The sequence below is a fragment of the Spermophilus citellus genome (assembly GCF_964194105.1).
Source record: "Spermophilus citellus genome assembly, chromosome: 4".
NCBI lineage: Eukaryota > Metazoa > Chordata > Mammalia > Rodentia > Sciuridae > Spermophilus > Spermophilus citellus.
This window is the reverse complement of record NC_138185.1, coordinates 1,945,777-1,972,290: the sequence shown is the minus strand read 5'-3', so window position 1 is coordinate 1,972,290 and position 26,514 is coordinate 1,945,777. Positions and strand designations below refer to the sequence as shown.

Genomic DNA, 26,514 nt, shown 5'->3' with positions numbered 1-26,514 from the left:
TGTTTTTAATAAAGGAGTTAATTTTCTTTCAATCCTATATAAAACAATAGCAATTAAAAACTTCATTTTTGAAAGTAAAATATTTACATATGAACAAGTAACTGTGCAAAATTTACATGAAAAAATGGAAAGACAGGGATTTTCCTAAAAGATAAAATAAAAGGTGTAACAGTTCTCAGGTGCTGATAAAAAATACTGATCAGCCTTCAGTCCACAGGCGCAGACTGAAGTCTAACGTGAGGATCCACACGGAGAAAGCCCAAGTATTTACAGTCATAAAAGTACTATCAATAGACAATTTAATACAATAACCTCTGAAAATATAAAGAACCAATTAGTATATTTGTAATAAAAAAATAGGTACAAAGAAGGGGCTTTGCTCTGGGGTCTGTAAAGTCGGCCCTCGGCTGGCATACAGTCTCTTAGCAAAATAATTATAGTTTACATAGCCATTTTCATGTTATGTGCCAAAGATTATGTACAATTACTGACAAAATACACCAACCATTTTTCAACACTTGATTCACACTGAGAAACAGTCTTTTGATGATTCTTCTCAACTTTGATTTTATTTAATCTAAGTTTTCACTTTTAGCTAAAAAACACAGTGCAAGTAAAATATATTTATGCTGAAAAAGTTCTCATTTCTTTTAACCTTACAGCTTCACAAACTGTAGCAAATAAAATGCATTTGTACAGATGCTGAGCACATTCAGAAGGGGCCGCTCGCTGGGCTCCGGCCTCCACCAGGCGGGACCGCGGGCCCACTCGAGGTGACGGTGCTGCGGTAAACTGCACGTTCCTGCAGAACTTCAAGCGGAGTGGGGAAGAGGAGGAAGATAAATAGTCTAAAAATCAGTTTGCTTAGCCAACTGACTGTTACAAAAATAAAATAAGTGAAATGAGGTCATCGGCTGTAGACAGACACCTACGTGGTACGTTAGGTGAACTAAACCAAAATGCACGAGGACTTGGGGCTGTGCGAGCTGGCAGGGCAGCGCGGTCGCTGAACGGCTCGTCAGTCTTTAATATGGCTTGTTTGGCAAGAAGGCCACTCAGTCGAGGATGAGCGGGGGCGTAGCTGACCTTCAGGAGCATCCACAGGCCTGTGTTCTCTGCTACAGGAGAGGTTTCCTTCCACACTGAGCTGATTTAGAAACTGGAATATAAAACTGTTCCATTGCAAAGAGGTGGCTGTTTTTAAACAATATCCCATTTGCTTGTTACAAAAAGGCGCAATCTGCAAATATATAAAAACGTCCCCAGGCGTCTCTGTCAGAAACACCGGCAGCCTGTGTTACTTGAGGAGTGCTTTGTAGAGCAACAGTGAATGGCTTGTCTCGCGCTCATTCTCTAAACAAAATATGAGGTCCCTGAGGTTGACCCGTGTGATTCTCTGCCGAGTGAACTGCCTGGGGGCTCCCACGCCGGAGCTGCCTGGGACTGCCACACCGGGGCCCGAGCCCTGTGAGGAGAGAGGAGAAGACGGATGTTAGTGGGGCTCAGAGGTGGGCTGCAGAGCAGATGGAGAACGCAGCCTCAGTGCCCCCGGGGTCCCCAGAACCCGGACACAGCCTGGACTCCTTCCAGCAGGTCTAGAGCTCCAGCTGATGTGTTCAAGTCCCTATCTAGGAGGGGTCAGGGCCAGAGACCCCCACTGTACAGCACACGCTCAGACCACCACCCGTAGATGCCCCACAAGGATCACACTCTGGCCCTGGTGGGGAGGAAGAGAAAGACGAGGACTCCGTCCCAAGGCAAGCAGCTGGCGGGCCCCGGGACAGCAGCCTGACCTCCACGCGGCCACAGCAAGGCTGCCCAGGGCCCACATCCAAGCCCCACCTGGGCCATGTCACCCTGCTGCACTGATAAAGGCACCAGGTCTGAGCTCCTGGACTAGGCGAGCTGTGGGTCAGCAGAGGCGGCCAGCTGCTCGGCAGTCAGACGGTGATCCCCACTGGGCCCCACTACAGACGCCTAGCCCGGGCCCACCCAGCTGTCCTGAGGCAACTGTCCTCTGGCTCAGAGAAAAAGAGCTACCGGGTTGGTATGGAACGTGCGGGGTCCCCAAGCAGCAGCGTCCAGCAGCTGCTTCTCGCCACCCCCCCCATATCGACACCCCGAGTACAAGCTCCAGAACCCCCCACAGGTGGCGTCACCCCCCCCCCGCCCCCGGGTCTATCCCCAGAGGTGGGAGGTGGACTGCTCCTGTGAACTCAGCACACCTGGGGCTGGCACTGCCCTGCTGTTCAGCAAGAGTGAAAGGAGCCAGAGTCTCCCAGGGCCAGCAGGTGGCAGGCCAGGCAGCTGGCATAGACGGTGGCCCAGGCTGTAATGGCTTCTCTTTGCTCATCATGCCAAAGCCAGCCAGGTTGCTCCCCAGGTGCTCTGAGCCACCTCCACGACCTCAGTGGCCACTTCCTCTTGGATGAAGAAGTTGGGGTTCTCCTGATGCCTCCAGGGGTTTCCTGTAGACCACGGAGCCCTCCAAATGGCTGGTGGACATCCACACGCAGAAGGAAGCAGGAACGGCGGAGGCGGGCTTCCCTGCAGATGCCCTGGACACCAGCTACAAGCCAGTGAGGGGCAGGGGGAGGAGGACTGGCCACGTCCCGGGGTTCCTGAGAGTGAGAACTAGGTCGCCTGGGCAATGCAGAGGCCTCCCTCAGCACGAGGCCTCCACGGCGGGCCAAGCCGGCCTCGCTTGGAGAGGCTGCCTGGTGACAAGAGCTGGCTGTCTTGGTGACCCTGGGGCTAGAGGGAGAGAGCCATGGCGTTGGGCTCTCAGAGGCACCACTGCAGCCACAGGTGGGCAGGTCCCCGTGGCCTGGCCACATCGCCAGGCTGGCACACAGGCAAGGCTTCCTCAGGAGCAAAGTCAGGAACCACAAGAGCAGCATCAAAACCGGTGCCCAAGACTGGCTGACAACCAGTGTGAGCGCCCACAGAGGGCACAGCCCGCTGCCCGGCCACCTACAGCCCAGGCATTGGTGGCCATGGAGCAAAGCACCACCCCCCCACCAGCTCTGGAGGAGAAGGGCCATGGCCCATAAGCCACAGACTCTGGGCTCTGACCACCTGGCCCAGAGCAGGCCTCGCCACTCTGGGGGAGCCTTGGCAGGAAACACCACAGGGTCCTGGACGGGCAAGAGGTGCCCCACCATTGAGACTGGGGCTCTGTCCGCAGCCCACTGCAGCAGGTGGCTCTGCAGTGTCAGCGGAGAGGACAGAGGACCCAGGCGAGTCCCAGCACCCGCCAGAGCTGTGGCCTACCTGCCAGGAGCTCTGCTGCTGAGCAAGAGCAGCCCGTGCAACCCTCCCTGCACCCGGCCCAGCCTGCCCTATGCGGCACACCGACACTCACCCTGCCAGTCTGAGCACCATCAAAAAGCCAAAGAAAGGAGACCAACCTTCCACTGTAAAACTCAGCCCAGGAAATAAAGCCCACAGAAGGACCCTCCTGTGGGGTCCTCCTGTCCAGAGCGGCCAGTGCAGGTGCAGCCACAGAAGGGGGCTCCATGTCCCAAGGGAGCAGTACCTGCTGCAGCACAGCCCCCATACGGGGTGTCCCCAGTGCCTCAGGGCTGCCCTGGAGAAGAGATGCCCGCTGCTGGGAGTGTGGAGATGAAGCTGATTCTCCACCTGCTCAAGCAACAGGCCGGAACCCACACCCACAGCAGCCCTAGGACAGCAGGACAAGCTCCGGGGGAGGGTGGCCATCGGCCCCAGCCCCCATCTGCCTGTCACCACCTGACCCTTGCTGGCAGCCACCCTGACCCCTCACCTGCTTGAGCTGTCCCACAAGAGTCCAGCTCATATTGGGGAGGTTAAAGAACACCCACGAATGCTCAGAAACTCAGCTGAAACAAGGTCAGCTGTGGCCCGGCCCCTCCCACCACCCACTCCAAGCACTGAGCAAAGGGACGGGCAAGGGCCACGCCACCCCCATACTGGAGGGGCACCACTCTTCAGGTGACGGAGAACGCAGGACGGTTCCCAGGGCACCATCCGCCACCTCCTGAGCGAGGCCGCCTGGCAGACAAGAAGCTGAGGGACACGGCAGGGGCCCTGCGTGCTGAAAGCCAGCCCAGAGAGGCCTGAGACTGGCACAGTTGGCATGGCAGCACAGGACAGGCGAAGGGCCCAACACAAGGCCTGAAGGGGACTCTGAGGGCCAAAATGGAAACGGAGAATTCTGAGAAGAGCCCCTGACCACTGGCAGGGAAGGGGAGAGGAGTGCAGGGGAGCTGCTGGTCCCCCAGGACAAGAGTCCATGTAGTCAGTGCCAGTGTGCCACCCGAATACCCAGAAACCCTGCCCTGGCAGCCTGGACTTGCAGCACTGCCAGCAGAGGGCGCCACCGCCTCACAGCAGGGAGCAGGGAGCAGGGAACCCAGTGCCCAGCGTGGAGAAAGGGCCACGGTCTGGGGAGCGGCGGGGTGGGAAATCCCTGCCAAGCCAAGGCCAGCCAGGAAACGGTCAGCCACGCCCAGCCAGCACAGCACACCGTGTGTGGGGGAGGAGACGCGGCGAGGAATGCTGGCCAGCAGCTCTGAAGAGGGACGGGGCCCAGGAAGAGAGGGCTGGGAGACCAGGGATGAGGACCTGAGCAGCAGGGGGCAGGTGTGGCCCCGACCTGAGGCTGGAAGCCCGTCTAGACCCCAGAATTCTGACCCCAGCCCACGGCCGGGGTCGGCCCAGCACAGAGGAGCCTGCGGGCGGAGACAGGGAATAACTGCAAGGGCACAGAATGGCGGGTCCCACTTCTCAGATGGCATCTCCAACCACAAGACGCAAGGGCACTCAGGGCATCCTCGCCTGTCACCAGGCTGCACAGCCCAAACACAGCAGGGCAGCGTGGAACAGCTGGACCCACTCTCCACGGAGACCAGGCCAGGGACAAGGCTGCAGAGGGGAGGCCCCGGGCCAGGCAGTGCAGGTCAGAGGGGAGCCTTGCGCTGGCAGCCAGCAGAGTGGGGGGGAGGGGGGCTGGAGAACAGCCACCAAAAGGTACAGTGGCCAACAGCTACACCACAGCAGGGCAGGGCACTGGACGGGGCCACGGAGCACAGAGCAGCCTTCCTGACACCAGAGCCTGGAGGACACGCACCCAGGCCGAGCAGGAAGCACCGTCCCCTTCCTGCTGCAGGCTGCAGACCCCCACAACAAGGGCCACTCGTGAGGCCAGTCAATGTGGGCCTCAAGCCCACAGTGGAGGCTGGACATGTGGACTGGACGCAGCGTTCCCCAGGAAGCCCACAGGAGGCAGTGCAGGCGGAGTGAATGGGCTGCAGGGCCATGGCCTCACGGCAGGCTCACCCACTTGGCGGCCAGTGCTCTGAGAGAACTGGGGGCCACTGCAGGGAGTGGGGCGGGGCTGGAGAGGCAGGTCGAGGGCGAGCCTGAGGCTACACCTTCTGTCCCTGATCCTCGCTCAGCACGGGGAGCTAACAGCTGGTCATCACACGTTGCCGCACCTTGAGCCCAGAGCAAGGGCTTCCACTGACCACAGACCAAGGCCTCTGAAACCCTGAGTCCAAACAGTTTTCCTTCTCTCAGTTGTTCTTGTCAGATCTTTTGGTCACAGTGACCCACTAACACAAACGGGTGGGTACTTCTGAATGCTCCAAGTCCCAATTCACAATGAACATGCCACCTACAGACACTTACCTACCACGAGACACAGAATACCGATCAGATCAAAGCTGTGGAGGTGCGCCAGCCACGAGGCCCACTGCCACACTCACTGCAAAACCACCAGCAAGCGACCACCAGAGCAGACCCCGGCCCACGCAGTCTGTTCTCGGGCACCCACCGGCACCCACAGGAACCAGGAACCACGTCAGCACCGCCCACACCGGCAGCCTCACGGTGCGACAGCATGTCTTGGCAAGGCTGTGGGGAGGCCAGCCTCCTTGCCACAGGTGACAAGCCAGGCCTGAAACCCCACAACCCCACTGCAGGAGCTGGCCGGACATGCTCCCAGGGCCCCAGGGCCCCAGGGCCATGGCTCTGCACCGAAGCCCGCCTGTGGCCATGCCACATGACCCAAGGCACATGAGTGCTCAACGGGGCAACATGGTGCCCGGAGGCACCAAGCAGAAAGGGTGCCTGCTCTGCACCACCTCCCAGGTAGCAAGCAGGGGCAGGGGCTACGTGATGGGCCGTCCCTCCTCGCGTACACAGCTTTTTGTGAGGCTCTGACTCTTGGAGCCATGACAACACTGCACCCAGAAGTCATGAGCCAACCAAGACGTGGGCATCCAACAGGGAACACCAACCACAGGCAGGCCAGGGGGCGGCCATCGGGAGAGCCGCGTGCTGACCCGCAGGGCTGCCACGGGGTCGCTGTGCAGGAGCATTCGCTTCTCGGTACCCGCAGACTGGGGGCAAACGGCCCCGTGCATCCGCTGCAGACCCAGGGAGGCCTGAGGTCCGAGTTCAGACCCGTCAGCAGCAGGACGGAGCAGACAGAAACAGGTGCGGAGAGCAAGTTGGTGGGCCTGCTGCTCACCACCACTGCCCGGGAAGGACCCACCCCGCATCCTGAGTGTGCTGTGGCCTGGGAAAGCAAGCAGACCCTGGAAACTGTGGGTCTCATCCAAAGAACACAGGAGCCACCCCAAAGGGGCTTGCCCGGACCAAAGCTGGGCCACACAAGCCACAGAAGAAGCCAATGTCCACCCTAACACAAGCACCAGAAAGAATACCCGGGCGGGGGAAGGGGGGAAGCAGCTCTCCTCACAGGACTGCCTCGAAGGCGCAGCAGGACACACAGACGCACTCAGCAGCCTGCGGAGGGGCCAGCGCCAGGCAGAGGCCGAGGTACAGCGAGGGAAGAAAGGGCACGGGCAGTGCAAGGGGACCTCAAGGCACAAAGGGATGAACCTCATGGGGCAGAAACCCAGCTGCGAGCACCTCCACGCCTTCGGCAGCAGCAGGGGCACGGGGCAGGAGCCTGGGCTGCCCAGCCAAAGCCCACTCAGGGCACCTCCCACGGCACGCCCTTCACAGTGTCACGGGGCCAAGAGACCAGGCCAGGCCACAAACGCCACAGAGCAGAGGGGAAGGACGCACAACCAAATGCCAACAGTGCCCCAGACAGGGTCCAGGAGACGACAGGACACGGGGAGACTGGTGGGAATCCAGCAAGGAGGAAGCACCTGCAGAGGCCTCTGAGGAAGGGCAGGTGCCACTACACACACACAACTCTCCAACAACCAAGACACAGGCGGGACCCCGAGCAGAGGCCATCAGGGCGAGGGCACAGACCGGCCGCAGACAAAGATGCCCTAACACATCTCGGGCCACACGCACGTGAGCTGCAGTGCACCGTCCAGGGTGATCCGCTGCTAACAACTGAACAACAGTCACAGAAAGGTGACCTCCCTGAATCAGAGATTAAAGCGATACAAGTCTATGTCACCTTCTAAGGGTGAGAGTCTATTTGTCATCTTAACTCAGGAAATGAAGGAAGCACTCAGTGTCTGTCCTGCTTTTCCTAGAACAGGAACTGCAGGCAAGCCTGGGCAGCCACAGGGGGGCGGGGGGCGGGGGCGGGGGAGTCCTTACAGAACCACTCCAGCAATAAATAAAAACCAGGTGATAAGATGGCATGCCCAGGGCCCTGGGTTCAAGTCCTAGCATCAAAATAAATAAATACAGTGATAAAGTTAAAACACCATGGCTTCTGTCACTCAACCCATCAGCAGTTTGGGGGGTGGACTGTCAGGGGTGCGGGCAGAGCAGACCCTGAGCCCCCTGGAGAAAGGACACAGCAGGACCCAGGCCTTTGGCAGAGGGAGCCCAACCGGAGGCATCTGCAGTCCAGCTGCAACACTGAGGAGGCTCAGAGGACAGAGGCACCTGCTGAGCCACACCACCAGTGCATGGAGGAACCTGTGGCAGGAAACACCACAGGCCAGCTGTCTCGGTCCCTCCACAGGCTCTGTCAGGAGGGAAAGCCAGGTGAGGCTGGGCAGCAGACACAGATTTTAAAAGACTTAAAAAGAAATAAATGGCAAGGTGAGCCAGAGTGTCCCAGGTGCGCCCCTTTCTGAGCTCAGTGATTAACTCTGGGGGGATGGTAAGGGGCTGGAAAACAGTGGGCATCAGGGTTTCTCAGGTGGCTGGCAGAGTCCCAGTACTTGAACAGGTTGACGGGCTACAAGGATCTGTACCTTAAGGAGGGTCCAGGAGGCATGAGAGAAACCCAGCAAAGCAATGCATCCGTGTCTGTGACCCCTCCTCGGAGTGCCAGGGTCTGGCCCTGACGCTTCTTGGCTGTGCTGTCCACACTCGGGATCTCTCTCGGGTCTGAACAACACTCGCAGTGTGCGCTGCATGGCCGCCCAGCCAGGGCAGGCTCTTCTGGGAAGCGCAACCACCTCTGGCTCCTGCCCACTCCACCAGCCCTCGCACTGCCATGGCCCTGGCCGTCCCCAGTCTCTGTGCTCTCCTTGTTTCTGACCCACCCAGGACTTGCCCTACTCTGCCTTGAGCACAGACCTGCACTGATGAGATGCCCGCCTGGGTTTCTAGCTCTTTACCTAACTCGCACTGGGAGGGTTCCCCTGGACCACTTGGACACCCCATGGCCAAAAACCCAGTCTCCACACCAGGAGGTCACTACTGGCACTTGGCAGGCGGGCCCCAGCACACCTGGTCCACAGGCTGCCAACAGCCCCAGAACCCACCTCCACATTGGTGAGGGGGCAAGATAACCCAAGTGCAGCAACCGGCAGCTGCTACAGAGCCGAGGGCAGAAGAGCTGCAGAGGAGCGAGCCCAGTCTGCCCACGCAGCATGGCCAGCTAAGACACCAGAAAGGGCTCTCCCTCAGAGTAAGGGTCACAGTGAAAGAGCCCACACAATCCAAGTGATGTGCCACTCACAACTGTCTGCCTGCTAAACAAGACTCGGCCGCTTCAGGGGAAGGCACCGAGTCCAGAGTCTCCCGTGACACCCACAGCAGCCAGCGTCCCAACCACACTCACAGATGCGCAGAGAAGCAAGGAAACTTGACCCCAGACAGGAGGAAGGTATCAACAGAGAATGAATAAGACGGGCCAGGTATGGGACTTGACAAAAACTTCACAAGTTATGTTCAAAGATTTACAGGAAAATATGGCCTCAGTAAGGGGCAGACAGGAAACCTCAGTCACTAATTAGAAATGAAAAAAGAAACAAACGGAAGTCCTAGGATTGAAAAACACATTCACGGGCTGGGGATGTGGCTCAAGCGGTAGCGCGCTCGCCTGGCATGTGTGCGGCCCGGGTTCGATCCTCAGCACCACATACAAACAAAGATGTTGTGTCCGCCAAGAAGTAAAAAATGAATATTAAAATTCTCTCTCTCTCCTCTGTCTCTCCCTCTCTCACTCTCTCTTAAAAAAAAAAAAAAAAAAAGAAAGAAAAACACATTCACAAATGAGAACTTCCCTGGAGCCTAACAGACACCTGGAGATGGCAGAACTCCGTCTGGTTGAGAACCTAAAGACAGAGCAGCAGGAACCATCAGGCTCCGGAATAGACAAACACACGGGAGTAAGTGGACACAAGCCTCAGTGCCTGCGGGCAACACCCACAGGTCTGACATGACCGGAACTGGAGTCCATGCAGAAGAAGACCCGGGAGAACAAGCACTGAAGAAACAAGGGCCGCACCGTTCCCAACACGGTGGGAAGCGGACCTAGGAGCCTCAGCTCAGAGGACCTGAGGCCGACTGCCCATCCAGGAACCACGCTTCAACACAGAACCCAGCAGGACAACCTCCCTGAAGTTCTGCAGGAGAAAACAACAACCGCCCAGAACCTCAGAGCCCTGAGAACATCCCTCAAAACTGAGAGTCAGCCACTGAGTGGACAGGAGTGGGGGCCAGTGAGGACGTCCCTCAGAATGTTATGAAACAACTACTTACTTTCAAGTCAGTGGAAGTGGAGCCTGGGTCCCCAGCAGACCTGCAGGCGGTGAGCCTGACGTCCAGGCTGTCCTTGGAGCCAGAGGACGTGGCAGTATAAAACCCAACTGTAGACACTAACTCGTAACTAACTGTAGACATGTCCCCTTTGCCCACCCAATCTTAAAGCCAGCCAGTGGCGTAGACTGTAGCCCCAAGCTCCTCCTATCAGAGCAGGGGGCGGCCCCCATCAGGGAGGAAAGCTGGTGGGTACTGGTGGGTGCTGCTGGTGCACCTGTCAGCCAGGGCAGCAGCACGCCCTCAGAAAGAAGTGTGTTTGCCTGGCCAGCCCAATCCCAACCACACTGGTCTCCTTACAGCACCTCAGCACTGCTGACCACCGGATCTAACATGGGGCTCCATACGTCACCTCAGAGGACAGAGGAGGCCTGTCCCACTACCTGTCGTGGCCTTGGAAGGGGGGAGGAAACTGTGGTCCCTGAGGCCCACACGGGCCCAACAAGCACGCAGTGAACAAGTAAATCCACACAAGAACCAACGCAGGAAAATCCACCCGAGCTCAAGGAGAGGTGCCTCCTGGGTGGTCGGGACACCCGAGAGGTCGTGTGCACGACAGGGCCTCTGTTCAGAAACGTGAGTGGCCAGGCACAACGGCCACGCCTGTAATCCCAGTGGCTCAGGAGGCTGAGGCAGGAGGATTGCAAGTTCAAAGCCAGTCTCAGCAACTTAGTGAGGCCCTGTAACTAAATAAAATATAAAAAATAAAAGGAACGGGCATGTGGCTTATGGCAAAAGTACCCCAGTACCAAAAAAAAAAAAAAAAAAGTCAACCATGAGAGAGGCATTAATGGGGATCCATTCTCTTCTGAACAAATTTTTAAAACATGAACTGAGTCAGCTTTGCCAGACACCCTAAATACATGTGACTAGAGATAATGTATGTACCAAAAAGCTTAAAGGAACACTTTACCATGCTGGTGTTCTCCAAACCAAAGTCATCTGTAATGGTAATCTCCTTCGGATTTATATAGAAATAGCAAATTTAATCAGGTATTTATTTATATCTGGGGGGAGGGGTACTGGGGATTGAACTCAAGGGCACTCAATCACTGAGCCACATCCCCAGCCCTATTTTGTATTTTATTTAGAGACAAGGTCTCACTGAGTTGCTTAGTGCCTCACTTTTGCCTTTGAACTCGCAATCCTCCTGCCTCAGCCTCCCAAATCACAGGAATTACAGGCGTGCTCCACCGTGCCCAGCTACTGAGCATTTATTTATGTCATTTAATGTTCTGTAACTGGATAAAGGTAACCTGTTATCAGTAAGATATATAAAATTTTGTGCTACTTTTTACACTGGAATAGGAATTTAAATGTATTTTTGTGAGGTAATAAGGAGAGTCTAATTTGTTCAAAGGCTGACACTGCAAAACACAAAAGCACTTTGCCACTTTTTCTACCAAAAAAAAAAAGTTAGGAGTTCTCTTAGTTTTTGTTTGATTCATGTTTCAGATGTAATGCTGTACTGTATTACTTGTCCAGAGCCCCTCCTTACCTGAGATAAGGCTCTGCCTCTCACCCTACTAGCATGGCTCCAAAGTAGATCAGACCTACTTAGCTCATTTAAAGTTGTGTTCAAAGGACAGGTTTTTATTGTAAAGATTACTGTCATCTCAAAATAAACAGGGGACACAATAAAAAAACAAATAAAGGTTTAGGATTATAAAAATCATGTTTCTTGGTTCATAGCTATAACACAAACTGAATGTTCTTTGCTATTGCTGATTTCATTTTATATTTTTTCTTGTAAAAATGTATAACTTTGTTAATGTTTTGCACAGCCACTGATTTGAGACAATAAGCCTCACCTACAGGACAGACAGGATATAAAGCTGGCCTCCAGGACTGATACTGACTCCTACTTTAAGACTGGTGAAACTGGCCTGCTAGATGTTCAAAACAACTTGGAGACCAAAGTTAAAGGGCTAAGGTAAAAACAACCAATATTTTGGCCCTCGTCTTCTTAGGTCAGCCAAAATTCAGGGAACAACAGGACTTCTGTAAGGGCTCTACAAATCCAGTGAGTCACCTGACCTATGATCAGGGGGATCAAGAGGATCCTAGAGAGCAGGAAGCCAACCAGTGCACATTCTGAAAAAAAAAAGGAGGGTTACTGGACAGGAAATGTCCCTGATGCTTCCAAGGGAATCCACATGTGGTCAGCAAGACCCTAACAACCCCAGCAGATGGCACAACTAGTAAACGAAAAGCTAAAGGAGCCAAGAGGCTTCTCACAAGTTCCCAGGGGGATCCCTGACAAATCTCCGCGGACTCTAACAGTGTGTACCAAAGAGGTCAATTTCCACCACCTTGGTCTTAGACACTTGGCAGGAGAGTATGATGAAAACACAGCCACACACGGACATTTAAAAGATAAGACAATGGTTCTTTTGCTTGAGATATATGTGTCAGTCCTGCTGAAAGTCAGTAAAACTGGGAGGTTACAAAGGGTTAGGGTTTTTATACAGGACTTACTGGTAAATATCAGAAAAAACTCTGTCAGAATCACACGTTTGTTCTGAGTCAATCTGAGACCCTCTGGGTTTTCTGTTTTGTTCTGTTCTGTTTGGTTTGGTTTGGGTGGGGGGTAAGGAAATTATGAGCTGCTGCTCAGACCCCTCCTCTAGAGTTGGCAATTCATCACTTCCAGCCTGGAGACTCGATTCTAATCAAGACCTGGAAAGAAGACAACTTCAACAGAGCTGGAAAGGACCTTCCCAAATGCTCCTCCTCACCGGGATGGCCCTCTGCTGAAAGGGCAGAAGTCATTACCATGGGCCTTTCCACCTCAGAAAGTTAGCATAACTAGGTGGACGGTAATGCCAAAGGGTACAATGAAAATGAAACCAAGAGGTGTAACAAAGGAAAAGGGGACCTGTGGGAAACAGAAAGTTAGAAGGTCTATTTACAGAATATAGCATTGCACCTTAACTGGGACATAAGATTGAATTGTCGACATTTTAACTATAGCCCTTCCCTTTGCCCACCCAATTTTAAAATTAGCTAATAGCACAGACTGTAACCCTCAGCTCCTCCTATTAGAGAAAAGGGCAGCACTGGGTGGACGTGTGTGCTTGCCAGCCAGGCTCTGAAGTACACTCCTGGGGCAGGAGGAAGCCCAGGTGTGCTTGCCAGCCAGGCTCTGAAGTACACTCCTGGGGCAGGAGGAAGGCCTGCCTTGCCCACCTCCCAGCACCATTTGATTCCTTGCAGCACCTCGGTATCTCTAACAGTAGCAAAGAACCAAGTGCACCAGAGAAGACAAGTAAACAGGTAAATAAGAGATGATGTGGTTTTTTCCATGAAATTTACTTTAAAAAAAAATTAACAAATTACAGCAAAAATAACGATGTATTAAAACTAGGTTTGTAACAAACAAGAAACTAACAAAACTCATGCACAGGGACGCACAGGGACATCCAGGGACATCCGTGAGGGCTCTTCCCCAAGCCTGTGCAGCTCACCCTCCTGCAGGTCTTCTCCAGCCCCTGCCCTTCAGGCACGCGACCAGCCTCAGGCTCGCTGCTTAGAGTGTGAGTTGCCCTGGAGTCCCTCCCAAGTCTCACCAGCAAACCATGGTGACCTCCCTTTGTGCAAACTATCGATACCCTCAAGAAAGTGGAACTGAATGTCAGTTTCAAATGCAAAACAAGACTCCAAGGCGGTGGGAGGACATGTGAACCTAAGCGTGGGCTCCAGTGCGAGTCTGCCTGCTGAGGAAGGGTCTCTAAGACGCTCCCTTCCAGACCACCCCTTCAGTGCTGCCGTACCTCTGCTCCGGATCCTGGCCCTGCACAGTCCACTTTCCTCTTTTTCCTGGGCCCGATCGCTGCCAGGGCTGTGAGGTTGGCATCCCGCTGTCGCATCTGTGCCAGCTCCTGCTGCTGCATCTTTATGTTGGAAAGGAAACAAGGACCATGGCTTCATGCATGTTTTTACTTAACAGCAAAAGCAAAGGTGCAGATATCAAGCGCTCTCTGAAATTTTCTAAACTGTTAACTTCTTTAGTATTTTGGCTTTTTTTTTTTTTTTTAACAGTGAGCATATTCTGTAACTAGAAAAATAAGTATTTTTTAAAAGCAATAGATGCTCAACTTAAAACACCCAGAGAGTAAAAACAAGTTTAAGTACAGAGAATAAGTCCCACCCACAGTCACTGTTAAACCTAAAAGCAGGATACAAGCTGTCTGCACTGGAAAACACCGTTGACAGATATATCTTCACATCTGCAGCATTTTAAATAGCTACATCAATGCCGTGCTCAGGAACCCCATGTGGTCTCTCCTGTCAGTCTAGGTGACATGGACTTCAAGTGACAGTGGACCCTGTGGCTGGTGAGCTCACCTCTTTCGCCTTCTGCTTCAGTCTTAATTGTTCTGGGTCTTCTTGTCTGGATCGAGACTATTTTTGAAAATTAAAAGGAAAAACAAATTATGACCTAAATGTGCATCTCCAAACAGATGTGTTAACCTTATTCATTTCACAACATTTTCTAGGTTATAAGTTTTTTACACGCTTATAGCCAAAGGCTGGAAACCTCGGCTGCACACTATGGGGAAAATCATTATGCTTAAGAAACATCAGTGCCACCGGATGCAATGGATCTTAGGGATGGTCTTGACTGACACTACCAGCTCAGCACAGGTCTGGCTCATCGGGTGCAAAGTGGACGAGGCGGCACAGCCTTGCAGGCTCTAGGGCTGGGGCAAGGGCTGGGGCAGGGGCTGGGTCCCAGCACCAAGCCCCATCCCCTGCGCCTCCCAGCAGGCCCTGCTGGCAGCATGGCCTCAGTCTGACTCTCGCGATGAGCACGAGGCGCCATGCTTGGCTCGGAAGGCAGTGTGGGCCTGAGCTGTGGTCTGGTGTGCAGCAGGAGGCTGCCCCACTGCACTCTGCCTTAGGTGGACTGGACCTGGAGGACGGAGGCAGCAGGAATCTAAGGAAGCTCTACATTCTGAGAGCAGAGAGCGCTCAGAGCAAACAGGCACCACTCTGCAGCTCCACGTACAAGTGCCCGGCCACCTTTCCTTCAAGGCCAGCACCGAACACCGCTTTGGTTACTCAGAACCCAGAGTTGTAGGCGAGTTTGTGAGAGCGGACGGGGGTCCCCAGGGAGCTGGGAGCAGTGCAGCACTTGCCTTTGCTGCCCGCATCAAGATCTCCCTCTCCTGCTCATCTTTCCTCTGCTTTTCAATCTGATCAAGCTGTTCAAAAAATTTGAGCTGAGCCCGGACATCGCTTGCCTGCTCGTATCTGTCATCATCCTACAGAAAAAAAAAAAAAAAAAGCAAAAATATTGTCTGTCATGAATCTGGAACCCAGCAGGCTGGATGGTCTGTGCACAAGCCCCCTCCCCCTGGTCTGTTCCCATGTGCAGTGGACACAGCCTCCTCTTGTCTCCCTGGATGACTCCACTTGCCCACGGTCAGGGTAAAGTCTCATGCTGTTTATTTTGGGGTCTCTCGGGACAGTTTCTGTTTTATATACTTTGACATCATCTGACTTCATTTTAAATTTCCCACAGTAACACAGAAACATTTAAAGACATAGTGGCTGAGTGTGTTCTAGACACTGCTCTGAGGTGCTGACCCTGGCCCAGGGAGTGTGCAGCACGTGCCTCTCCCAGCTCCCAGCCACTGGTGTGACTGCTAAAAAGGAAGGCACATTCTGCCTTGCAGATCTGCAGCCTGCAGGTTCAGATCAAGGCCAGGGAAGGGCCTGGCACCTGCAGGTTCTGGGAGCCCTGGGACTGAGGAAGGCAAAGACTCCGTGATTTCTGAAGCTGCGGGTCCACCTTCCAAGGTGCCCTCCCATCAGAGCACCCTCCCCCAAGTTCCTGGCCTTCCTCCCTAGCCCTGGCCTACAGAGCAGCTAAAAGCCCCAAGTGGCTAAGAAAGTAAATGCAAAGGTATACAGGGCACTGGGGACACCGCCACCCTCTGCCCAGCGTGGACAGACAGCTTCCAGACAGCCTGGATGGTCAGGGGTCGACAATAGAAAGACATTCTCCTCAGGAAAACGGCCCCATTACCTTATAGGAGAAGTTTTTTTGCTGAGCCGTTTCAGATATTTTTTCTACAAGATTCTGTAGCCTTTGCTGTGTGGCATGGGATACATAACTTACTACGTCTGGATGTAATTCCGTTATGCCGTGCTTTTTACCTACGGAGCAGGCAAAAAAAAAAAAAAAAAAAAAAGTATTTTAAGATCATTTGCACATCCTCCTGGGGCTGCTACCTCACCGTCTCTCCCGACACTGCTCTGTGCACTCAAGGGACCGCCCAGGCAGGAAGCGTGTGGAGGACAGTCAACTACCTGAGAACCATCGCCATCAATCACACGAAAGTCACAACTCAGGCGAACCCCACGCCAAGACAGAGGCATGCTCATCTGCAGCCCCACACACCCGCCACAGAGCTGCGCAAGGGAGCGCGCTGAGTCTCTATCAAAGTCACAGAGCACCAAGCCCACAGGTGGACTCCAGGGATCCTGGTGGTGCCCGCAGTGCAGACTCACCTATTTCCAATATCCTTCTCTGCAATGGCGCGGGGAGGAGGAAGGTGTCGTCCTTACAGGACCTCGTCAGCGTGCCCACCAACTCAGAGTTTGTGGCCAGTATCCTTGCACTTTCTTCCGACAGGTTTACTCCAGCCATTGACGCAACATCATTAATGTCATCGTCGTCCCTGGGAAAAATGAGAGAAAGATAACGCACGCTGTACAGAAAGTCATCAGGAGCAGCGCTGAGGTGGCTCTGACTTGGTGACAGCAGGCATGGGGACAAGAAGCTGCTGGCTGGGTCCTGTCTTCTCCAGAGGAGCCTCTCTGCCTTACTCAGCACAGCGCAGGCCTAGAGCTGAACTTGAGTTTGCACGTGGCTGTGAAGGAGGCTCAACCAGAGTCCACACCACCTCCAGGACAGCAAAAACCAATTGCTTTGAGGGTTTTGCACCATGGGAAACCTTCTTTTTAAAAAATTTACCACCAGCCAGGCACAGTGGCTCACACCTGTAATCCCAGCAGCTCGGGAGTCTGAGGTAGAAGGATCACAAGTTTGAGGCCAGACTCAACAATTCAGCAAGTCCTGTCTCTAAATAAAACATAAAAAGGGCTGGGGATGCAGCTAAGTGCTTAAACAATGCTGGGTTCAATTCCTAGTACCAAAAAAAAAAAAAAAAAAAAAAAAGGTTGGCGGGTACAGTGGCACATGCTTGTAATCCCAGCAGTTTGGGAGGCTGAGGCAAGAGGATTGTGAGTTCAAAGCCAGCCTCAGCAAAAACCAGGCACTAAACAACTCAGTATGACCCTGTCTCTAAATGAAATACAAATAGGACTGGGGATGTAGCTCAGTAGTCGAGTGTCCCTGAGTTCAATCCCCGGTAGGAAAACAACATTTACCACTAACATTAATTTATTTTTAAAACAATCACAGGTTCTCGGAAGAAGAGCACCAACAACTCTCCCACTTAGGAGAGATGCCCACCTGACACCCACCATGTGGACACCTGCTCCCAGCCACCTGCAGCCACAGCCCTCTCAGAACCACCCACACACGACCACCACCCCAGGAGCAAACGTTCAGCTTGATACCTATCCAGTACTACGGGGTGGGGTGGTGCCTCCTCAGGTGATGGGCATCTGACAGGGAGCCACTATGAGGCTGAGTACTGGTCCTAACCCTCACCCAGCCACACTCCACCCAGTGTCTGACTTCTGCACAGGGGCTCGGTTCCATCTTGCCCAAGGGCAGCCCTCTGCTATTTCACAGCCTCGGCCGTGGCCACTGAGAGAGGCACCTGGGTAGCTCATGCTCCTGCCTGAGCCTTGCTCTGACGGGCAGGTGGCCTCCACTCAACACCCTTCCTGGCCCAGTCCCAATCAGCCTCTTCGCTACGCAGCCCTCTTTCCTTCAACAGAAAACAGCTCTCGGAGGACAAGGTCGAGCACCAGACATTCACCAGACCTAAGGTTTGAGCCGCCACATGTCAATCCTGCATCAAAGCCATCAGCTGTCTGTAGCTCGTCCCCTCTGCTCTACTTCCAGCACTCTTTCTGGACAGCAAGACGACAAGGCACCCAGGAAAGTGGCTCACTGACTTTTCTGATCCTTTTAGTAGCTGGTCATCCTCCCTTTCCCACCAGGTGACAAGCACCCCTGCTGGACCATTGGGGCTGCCCAGCCCTACATGCCTGATGGCTTGAGGGTTGGGGCACCTGAGAAGGGGAAGTGCCATTCTGCTTGGTCACAGTGAAGGCTAGCTTATAGCTCTAGGACACGTCCCTGTAAGAGCCTCTGTGCCTCTAGGGGATGCTCAGACTGGCCCTTAGCAGAGACCAAGGCAGTGCAGCCCCTTGAAGTGCTGTGAGCACCTGGCTCCGAGACGGGAACCTGGAGCGTTGGCTGTGGCAGGATGAAAGTGCATGTCCACCAGCGCCAGCCAGCCAGCACCTTCCCCTCCTGCTGGGGAGGAAGCAAGCCTCCCAGCTGCAGCTCCGACAGATGTGAGGTCAGGGTCAGGAAAGACTCCTTGAGGTTGTGGCCGCCAGGTGCCCACGGGAGCCCCGAGGGCGTGGTGAAGGGCACGGGGCTCTCCTCCGTGGTCTCCTGGGGCGCTCAGGCTCATCCTTACCGAAACGAACCTCCCCCAGGCTCCTTGAGCTTGTTTTTCTGTGCGGCTGCTGCCTGCGCGGCGACGGCAGGAAGGGCTTTGGTTCCAGGTAACACAGTGGGCTTCACCACCGGGACTGCAAAGCAAGGACAGGAGCGCGGGGCTGTCAGCAGAGGCACAGCCCGCCTCAGTCTCCAGAGAAGGGACGTGCTCGAGAGCCAGACTACAGCCAAAGTCCAAGCCCATCCCGAGCATCTCCCTTCCCCAGCCTCCTGGAGCACAGGAGTGCCAGCTGACAAGCAGTGACAACAAGGCAGTGTGTGTGAATGCCCTGGAGGCTCGGGGCTTGGAAGGCTGAGGCCCAGGATTGCCCATGCCAGGACGAGTCGGGCAACACAGTGGGATCCAGTCTCAGAAAAGAGACTGACAAACCACACTGGTGACGGTGCTGGCTATACATCACAAATGCCACCACTGAAGTCCATCTTCAATGGTGGGCCTGAGGCCATGCTCTCCCCTGACAGCTCTCCCCTCGACAGCAGCACGCTGAGGCTGGCCCCACTGAGGCTGGCCCTGCCCTCACCTGGCTGCAGCTGGTTCAGCTGGATCTGCTGGGGAGTGGTGAGCATGATCCGGCTGTGAGGCTGCCGCAGGGCGACCATGGGCGTCTGGGTCAAGGTCACCTGCGGAGGCCGGATCAGGGCTCCTGGCTTCGGGGGCTGCTGGATCACCTGGGGCAGAGCCAGCAGAGCACAGCATGTGAGCACACTCCCAAGGGCACCAAGTCCCTTCACCTGTCCCGTCCCATCCATGGAGAAGCTCTAGGAAGACACCTGTGCTCCTCAGCCCCAGGGTGCAGAAGAAGCCTGGCCCCAGAACCCACGCCAGCGCTCTGTGTGTGGGTCCACAGGGCCAGGGCAGGGGGGAGGAAGCCCAGGGCTGCTCCCAGGTTGTACAGGGCAAGACCAATCCCGGAGGGCAGCAGTATCAGACCTCTCTCCCACTTGTCAAAGTGACACTGCCGCCTGGTGGCCACAGGCAAATGGTTTTTCCTTAGCTAAGTTTCCCGAGATGGGTGGCCTCTGTGTTGGTCTGGGGCTGAGCTTCCCCTGAATTTGGCTCTGTAGGGCCCTGTGCTCCAGGCACAGCCTGCTCCCTGTTACTACCCCACAGGCTGTGCTGGGGCAAGTCCCCCTACTGCAGGCCCTGCCAACTCCACTGTCCAGACCCTGTCAACACAGCAGGCTCCAGAGCTGGTGATACTGTACCCTACCCCAGAAAGCAGGGGTGCAGGGACACACGGCTCAGATCTATATCGCCTTGCTGCAAACCTTTGGGGGCTAGGTGTTTCTGACTTTGAAAAAGGTGCCCCAGTATGTGCACACTATGACCTGAAGTAGTCGCAGGGAACGCAGGGGTGGGGGGTGGCGGGGTAGACTGGGTTAAAGGAGCGTTTTGCATAGGAGCCATTTCTGCAAGGAAACACACAGGTTCACACCAGACAGGCTGAGTCCCAAGCAGCTCCACTAAGGAGCCTGCAGAGCACCAGGAAAAGCCCCCGCCACCACCTCAGGCCTTGGTGTGAAACAGACAGATCAAATCCCCCGGCCAGTCAGCTGCACACGTAGACTGCAGCCCTACTGCTGAGCACAGCTCACTTCCAAGAAGAAAGTTTATGATGCTACTGGAATAACCGAGGGCCAGAGGCCAAAACTTCCCAATAAAGAGACAGCCCACAAAGTCTTCCTTCAACAGAGTTCGCCTTGTGGGCCAGTCAGCTGCAGTGACTGAATAGGACAGTTCCATCCTTACACAATGCTAAAGCAAAGGCACACGATCCCCCACAGGGACCCCAGGGGCGGAGAACAGCCCTACCATGCCCACTTCCCTTCCTCCACACCTCACCCTGCTCTCACTGCAGGAAGGCCCACCAAATGCAAAGGCCAAGCACTGAGTGGGCACCGCAGAGCCTGGCCTGCCTGGCAGAACACAGCCTGCTACGAGGCCCAGGAGCTTGGGGAGTCGCTGTCCAGCCGCTCCTACAGGGACAGAGCCTCTCGAATTGTGTAAAAACTGCCTTTCTACTCTGAGGAGTCACCTGCCTACAGGGGAAGCACACACCACCCCGCTCCACAGTGGAGAACGCAGCCTCAAGACGGAAGCTGGGCCAGCCCCACACTGGAAGAGAGGAGCCGTCCATCAGCAGCCCAGGTCCACCTGCGCACCTCCAGAGCACACCAGCATCACCAGCCGGCCACCCCGTCCAGACGAGAGCTCACCCCACCTCTGGCCCCACGCCCAACGGCAAGGTTTCCCTAACCAGAGAGGGCACCCACCTAAGAGACACACTATGCCCCGTGTCGGGAGGTGGCAGGCCTGCCAGTGCCAGGGAGCATGGTTCACCTGACTGGGAAGCAAACAGAACTGCGGGGCCTCTGCTGCCGGCTATGGTCTACGCTGGAGATAACACCCAAGCTGCTTCCACGCGGAAGCTTCCCACCTGCCCAAGGAAAGGGCTCTCTGAGCCGTGGCTGGTATTTAAGAGGCCAGCAGGAGCATGGGTAGGCACTGTGGAGGACCAGCAAGGCTGGCGCCTTCATACCAGCGGTGCAGACTGTGCCTGCTTGCCAGGGCCCACCTGTGTGGGCTGCGTGAGGCTGATGACAGGGGGCTGCAGGGCGCTGCTCACGGAGGCGGCCGTCTTGCCGGCCGTGCGCTGCACAGAGCCGCTCAGCACCACGGCCGTTAGTGCGGTGGTGGCCTGTGAGGCGGGTGGCTGCTGCTGCTGGCTCTGCTGGATGAAGGCCGCGGAGTCGGGGGTCAGCTGTCTCAAGGCGGGTAAACTCCTCTGGAGGAGACAGATGACAGAGGTCAGGGGCAGCTCAAGCGCAGGGTTCACTCCTTAACTTCAGAACCCTCCTCCAGCCCAACAGAGCCTGCGGCAGACCCCATCACTAACCCTGTCTCCCCCCAAGCAGGGCTGTTCTTGCAAAGAACTGTTTTGTTTTAAAAGTAAATTTTAGTCAAACAACAAAATCCCCAGTGTTTTTTAAAAGCCTTAAATGTCATGCCAGCAATGGTCACCTAAGACAATCTCACACCCAGAGTATCCCCTACTTGGTGAAGCGTCCCCACTTCCCAGGAAGCAGGGGCGCTTCTCTCCACCCAGGTGCAGCAGAATGGACCGACCAGTGTCAGGGCTCAGGGTTATGGAAAAGCTCCTTTGGACCAGAAATGACTTTCTGCCCTTACTACAGGTGCTCGGCTTTAACTCACCTTCAGGAAAGGCACGAGGTAAGGTTGAGGTGAAGAATTGAGTTCTCGGTATAACCTGCTAGTGAAATCTTCGGCTTCGATCTTCCCATCCTTAAAAACAAAACCCACACGGACCCTGCAGTGAGGCAGCTGCATGCACCCGCTCCTACTCCACGTCACTCCATACTGGCAGCAGCAGGACAGTCAGCGTGCCACACGTAGCAAACTTGGGCACCCCACGCACAGGGCAGGTGTTCACCCAGGACTCAGCCACATCCCTGGCTGGCCAGGTTCACGTCCACAAGTTTCTTACTCAACCACTGTTTTCCCTCAGTGCTTACACCCCAACCCGTGGACGCCAGGCATTGGCTGGGAGACAGATGGGCCTGAGACAACTTCATTATCACAGCCACGGCTGTGGGCACAGGGAGCACAGGCCTGCAGACAACATCAGCCCAGGGAGGGTCAAGACACCTGGCAGGAGGGACTGGCTACGTGCCTACTCCTGAACGGCACCAGAGGAGGGGCATGAGGGCCCACAACAGAGACAGGGACAATTGTGTTCCAGAAATTTCCAAGAGAGTTTTATGTAAAGGCCAGGAAATCCAACCAGACAGGCAGGAACTAGGCCTCATACCCCTCTCTGCTGTGCTGCGATGTGGGCAAGTGGGCAGAGGGCAGGTGAAGGCCTGGGAGCACTGCTGCATCTTCCCAGGACTGGAGCCTGGACTGAAGGTGGCAGTGGGCAGAGCCAAGGTGGGCTGTCGAGAGCACCTGTGTCCGTGAAAATCTGGGACCTGGGGCTCGTGGGTCAAGGAGAAGAGACAGCCACCAGGGTCCTCCCGACACAGAGTCTGGGGACAGACGCCATGACTAAGGCAGGTTTCTGGAGGACACCAGCTCTCTTGCCAAAGCAGAAGCACCAGCAGCCAGACAAGGGACTACCCGGCAGGGAGCACTGGGAGTGTCACAGGAGGACGAGCCTCTCCTGTCATGAGCCACTTGTACTCAAGGCTACTCGCTACTGATAGCCAAGCCCAGCCCTAAGTGACAGGTCAGAGGTGGTGGCCAGCAGCATCCTGGGCTACAAAGAGGTCATGTTAGAAAGGGTGGATGGGGCCACTGGGGCCCTGGGAAGGATGCAGTGCTTTGGGGGCAACTGCTAGAGACAGCTGAGGAGTGAAGAGCAGCAGCAGGTGGAGAAGGACTCAGCCCAACAAGGCTGCAGCGCTGGGCTGGCAGGGCGGCCTCCCTTGCAGCCCCCTCTGGGAGAGACGGCCGGCAGTCCAGCTGTGCGTTCCAGTCTAGGCCAGCAAACTCCACCAGCAGAAAGAAAATGCAGGACTCTGAAAGTCCAGGAGATGTTCAACAACCAGTTTCCTCAAAAATAAACCACAGGAAAGAAACAAGAGCCAGAGGACGGAGGTGCTCAGGTTCAGAGAGCGCCGCCCGCACACCTGGACCTAGTGTGCATCCTGACTTCAGACACTGGGAAGGGATGCAGACCAGGTGCGCATCAGCGGAGGACTCCGCCTGTGTCAGTGTGCCCACGCCCATCAGAGACCGCCCTGGGTCAGTCAAGGCATGGGAGTGCAGGGGGTGGCCAGGGTGGGCACAGATGCAACCCCCTGCACATGACCTGGGAAAGACGGCTGGGAGAAGATGCTGCTCCTACTTCACGAAGTGCTTGAAACTCTCCATTTAAAAGCGGAACAAGTGGGGGAGGGAAGAGAAAGAAGGCAGACCCCTAAAAACATGCCCGAGAGGTGCATCTTCAGTCTTGTTCCTCCTCCCGAGACGTCACACACTCAAGTGACAGCCACCTGCCTCTGAGAAGGGCCCATCACACCCTCTCCAACGCTGGCCCATTCTCCTCAAGCAGGAGATGTTAGAGCACTGGCCTGCGCACGGCAGGCTGGGCAGCACCCGGGCACATCTGACAGGGCACAGCTGCTCTGCGCTTGTCACACCAACGTGAGGCAAGGGCACTGCCCGCGCTCCTTACCAGTAAGTTCTGCACCAGTTCTTTCACGTTAGCTGCTGTCTCTGTGGACTGTTTACCAGATGAAGCCAGTTTTATTAACGTAGACAGAAAATTTTTACATTTCTTCACGTTTTCCATGGTTTCCTGGATTCAAATAAAAAGAAACAAGGTGAAAACTCACTAAAGATTTTCACCGTGACCTCTGTTAAGCCAAAACGTGCACACCTGGAAAAGAGAGGTGAACGCTGCCTCTAAGCGGCTTTCAGGGAGGTGAGCTGCCCTTCGGAGCTGTTGCTGGGCCCGGCCCCCACAGGCACACGCCTGTCTCGCACTGGCCCAGGAACTCCCTCTAGGAAGGCAACTGAGATGACCAGAGTGCGACAAGAGGAAGCTGCAGGACGTTCACCTTGGTGCTGCTGACCACCGAGAGGGACTGATCCCATCCCTACACAGGTCCCAACTCCAAGGCAGCCACTAAGATCCATGGAAAGTACTCGGCAAAGCAGCACGAGGAAGCAAGGTCTAAGTCACCATGCCAGCTGCCCAAGGTCCAGGGCCAGAGGACACAGACAGCAGGGCTATTCTACAGCCTGCAGTGCCCTGTGGCCACTTGTCATTTTGTCAAACGTGACTGCAGAGGCTTTTGCCATTCCCAAGTCTGTACTGTCTGAAACCTCAGTGGCCCCTGCCCTCAAGTGCCCCTCATGGAGGCACAGAGGACAGACAGCAGAGTCTGCCTCACGCTCCTACAGCTGCAGGCCTCCGTGTGCCAGTGCTGCGAGCTGGCAGGAATGGGACTGGGGCCCTCTGCGTCCCAGCCGGCAGTCTGGGACAGGAACCCAGAGCAGCTCAAAGCCCCGCTCTGGCTGGTGAGCAACAGGTGGCTCTGGGAGAACTGAGGAGAAGCAGTCTTACCGTGGCAGCTGTGGAGGCGCTGGCCGCCCCTGGGACCGTGCGCTGAGGTGCCCCTGCCTGCACAGCTGTGGCCGTCCCGAGTGAAGCTGCCTGGGCAGAGCCGCCCAGGACCAGCTGAGGCTGCAAGAGTCCAAAGCACGAGGTGAGTGCCTCCCATGCCGCCAAAGCCGGTGAAAGGTAAGGCTTCCTGCAGAGGGGGACCCGGACAGCTGAGGGCCATGCCGCAGGACGCACGCCTGGAGACCCGCCACGGGAACGCGCTGCCCTCCGGTGTCTAGAACTGGTCAGGACGACACACCAGTATAGGGCACATGGTGGCAGTATGAATCATCTTGATGACCACCATGCCCTCCTCAGAGTGGGCAAGAAAGGGGAGCACTCCTCAACTGCAACCTCACACAGCGGTCAGCCACCATGGCAGGCACAGTCCCGGCTCCCCTCGACACCAAGCCCATCTCCCCTGTCCCCACAAGGGGCCACAGGAATCTGACACTGGTGGTCAGTGCCAGCACACTGCTGGTGGGCAAGGGCACCTCTGCCAGACAAAGGGACACACACCAAGCAAAGGGGAAGCCAGACTTCACATGGCACGACAGCTCCCACCTTGGGCCTCAGATCTCTAAACTCCCAAAATTTCTAGTTTACATGAAAAATTGTGATACAAATATTGACTGTTTTTTTTTTTTTAAATCAGTGCTTTTCCAATTTATAAATCTGTCACCATCTCATTCCTCCAATTTTTAAAACACTGCTCTTTTCTGAAGACAGAGGGCAGTGCGAGGCTGAGTGTCCAGTGCTGGAGGGCAGGCGAGGCCTCTGTGCAGGCTTCCTCCACAGCAGCAAGGGTGGACTGCCTTCACTCATGGAAACCACCGAGCAGCACACTTCACAAAGAAAACGTGCAAGGGCAGACCGGGCGGCCAGAGGGAGAGGGCAGGTGCCTGTTGGGACAAGTGACCCATCCCCCCAGCTGGTGCCCAGACAGCCTCCCTCCTTCAATGATCTTGTCTTCACCAAACCCAAGTTGAGAGGTCAACCAGGAACTTCACTCCGTCTCAGAAACCCACCAGGGAAAGGCAGTGACAAGGACAGGGCGGAAACTCCTCCCGGGAAGCCCCCTGTCCTGCTCTGCTCCGCTCAGCTGCTCTTCAGCCTGCACTCCCACAGCCACCAGCCGGAACGAGGGACGGGCTCAGGAGAGACAAAGGGGGCCCGGGGCCAGGCTGCACTAGGACCCCCGCCCCATCCCCCCAGACGGGGAACACTGTTACGGCAGCACTGCTATGCGGACCACAGGTCAGCGGGCAGGAGCTGCACCCAGCATCAACGCTGCGGGGTCCTATGGCTATGGACACCCACAAACACCAGACCAGGAGAGACTCTGAGCCACATGCTGCAGCTGCTCCCACCTGAGTCCCAGAGAGTACTGCCTCCCTACTCAGGAGGCTCCCCGGCCAGTTATGGGCCTCCCTGGCCAGACTTCTCCCTGCCTCTGTAACAGGCCAGCTAGGCTGCCACACAGAGCCTCTCTACAGGTGGGGCCAGAGGCCAGTGTGTCAGGAGCATCAACACACACCACGGGACCAGCAGCAGCAGAGCACTCTCCTCTCCCACAGCCTAAACACCATTTTTAAAACAACCCGCTAGGGATGATGAACATTTCTAGAACTGTCTGTCATCCTGGCAAAGGCCAGAGCTCACGCAAATGGAGGCAGTGCAGCCTGGTAGCTGGCGCACAGCTGGAGCAGACCCTGGCCAGGAGAACAGCAGCAG

At 55.5% G+C, this 26,514-nt stretch overlaps 1 protein-coding gene across 1 annotated transcript in view; it reads right to left on the bottom strand.

Annotated features, from left to right (window-relative positions):
• TAF4 (TATA-box binding protein associated factor 4) overlaps positions 1 to 26,514 on the bottom strand; it is a 69,680-nt gene continuing 43,166 nt past the window's right edge. Inside the window, exons 4-15 of the mRNA XM_081292164.1 lie at positions 24,742 to 24,861; positions 23,848 to 23,970; positions 21,864 to 21,953; positions 21,190 to 21,435; positions 19,171 to 19,318; positions 18,609 to 18,723; positions 16,495 to 16,664; positions 16,010 to 16,140; positions 15,117 to 15,242; positions 14,323 to 14,379; positions 13,749 to 13,868; positions 1 to 1,465 (exon numbers count right to left, since the gene is read on the bottom strand). Of these exons, the coding sequence (XP_081148290.1) occupies positions 1,298 to 1,465; positions 13,749 to 13,868; positions 14,323 to 14,379; positions 15,117 to 15,242; positions 16,010 to 16,140; positions 16,495 to 16,664; positions 18,609 to 18,723; positions 19,171 to 19,318; positions 21,190 to 21,435; positions 21,864 to 21,953; positions 23,848 to 23,970; positions 24,742 to 24,861 (1,614 nt within the window). The 3' untranslated portion in view covers positions 1 to 1,297. The remainder of the gene's footprint in view (positions 1,466 to 13,748; positions 13,869 to 14,322; positions 14,380 to 15,116; positions 15,243 to 16,009; positions 16,141 to 16,494; positions 16,665 to 18,608; positions 18,724 to 19,170; positions 19,319 to 21,189; positions 21,436 to 21,863; positions 21,954 to 23,847; positions 23,971 to 24,741; positions 24,862 to 26,514) is intronic.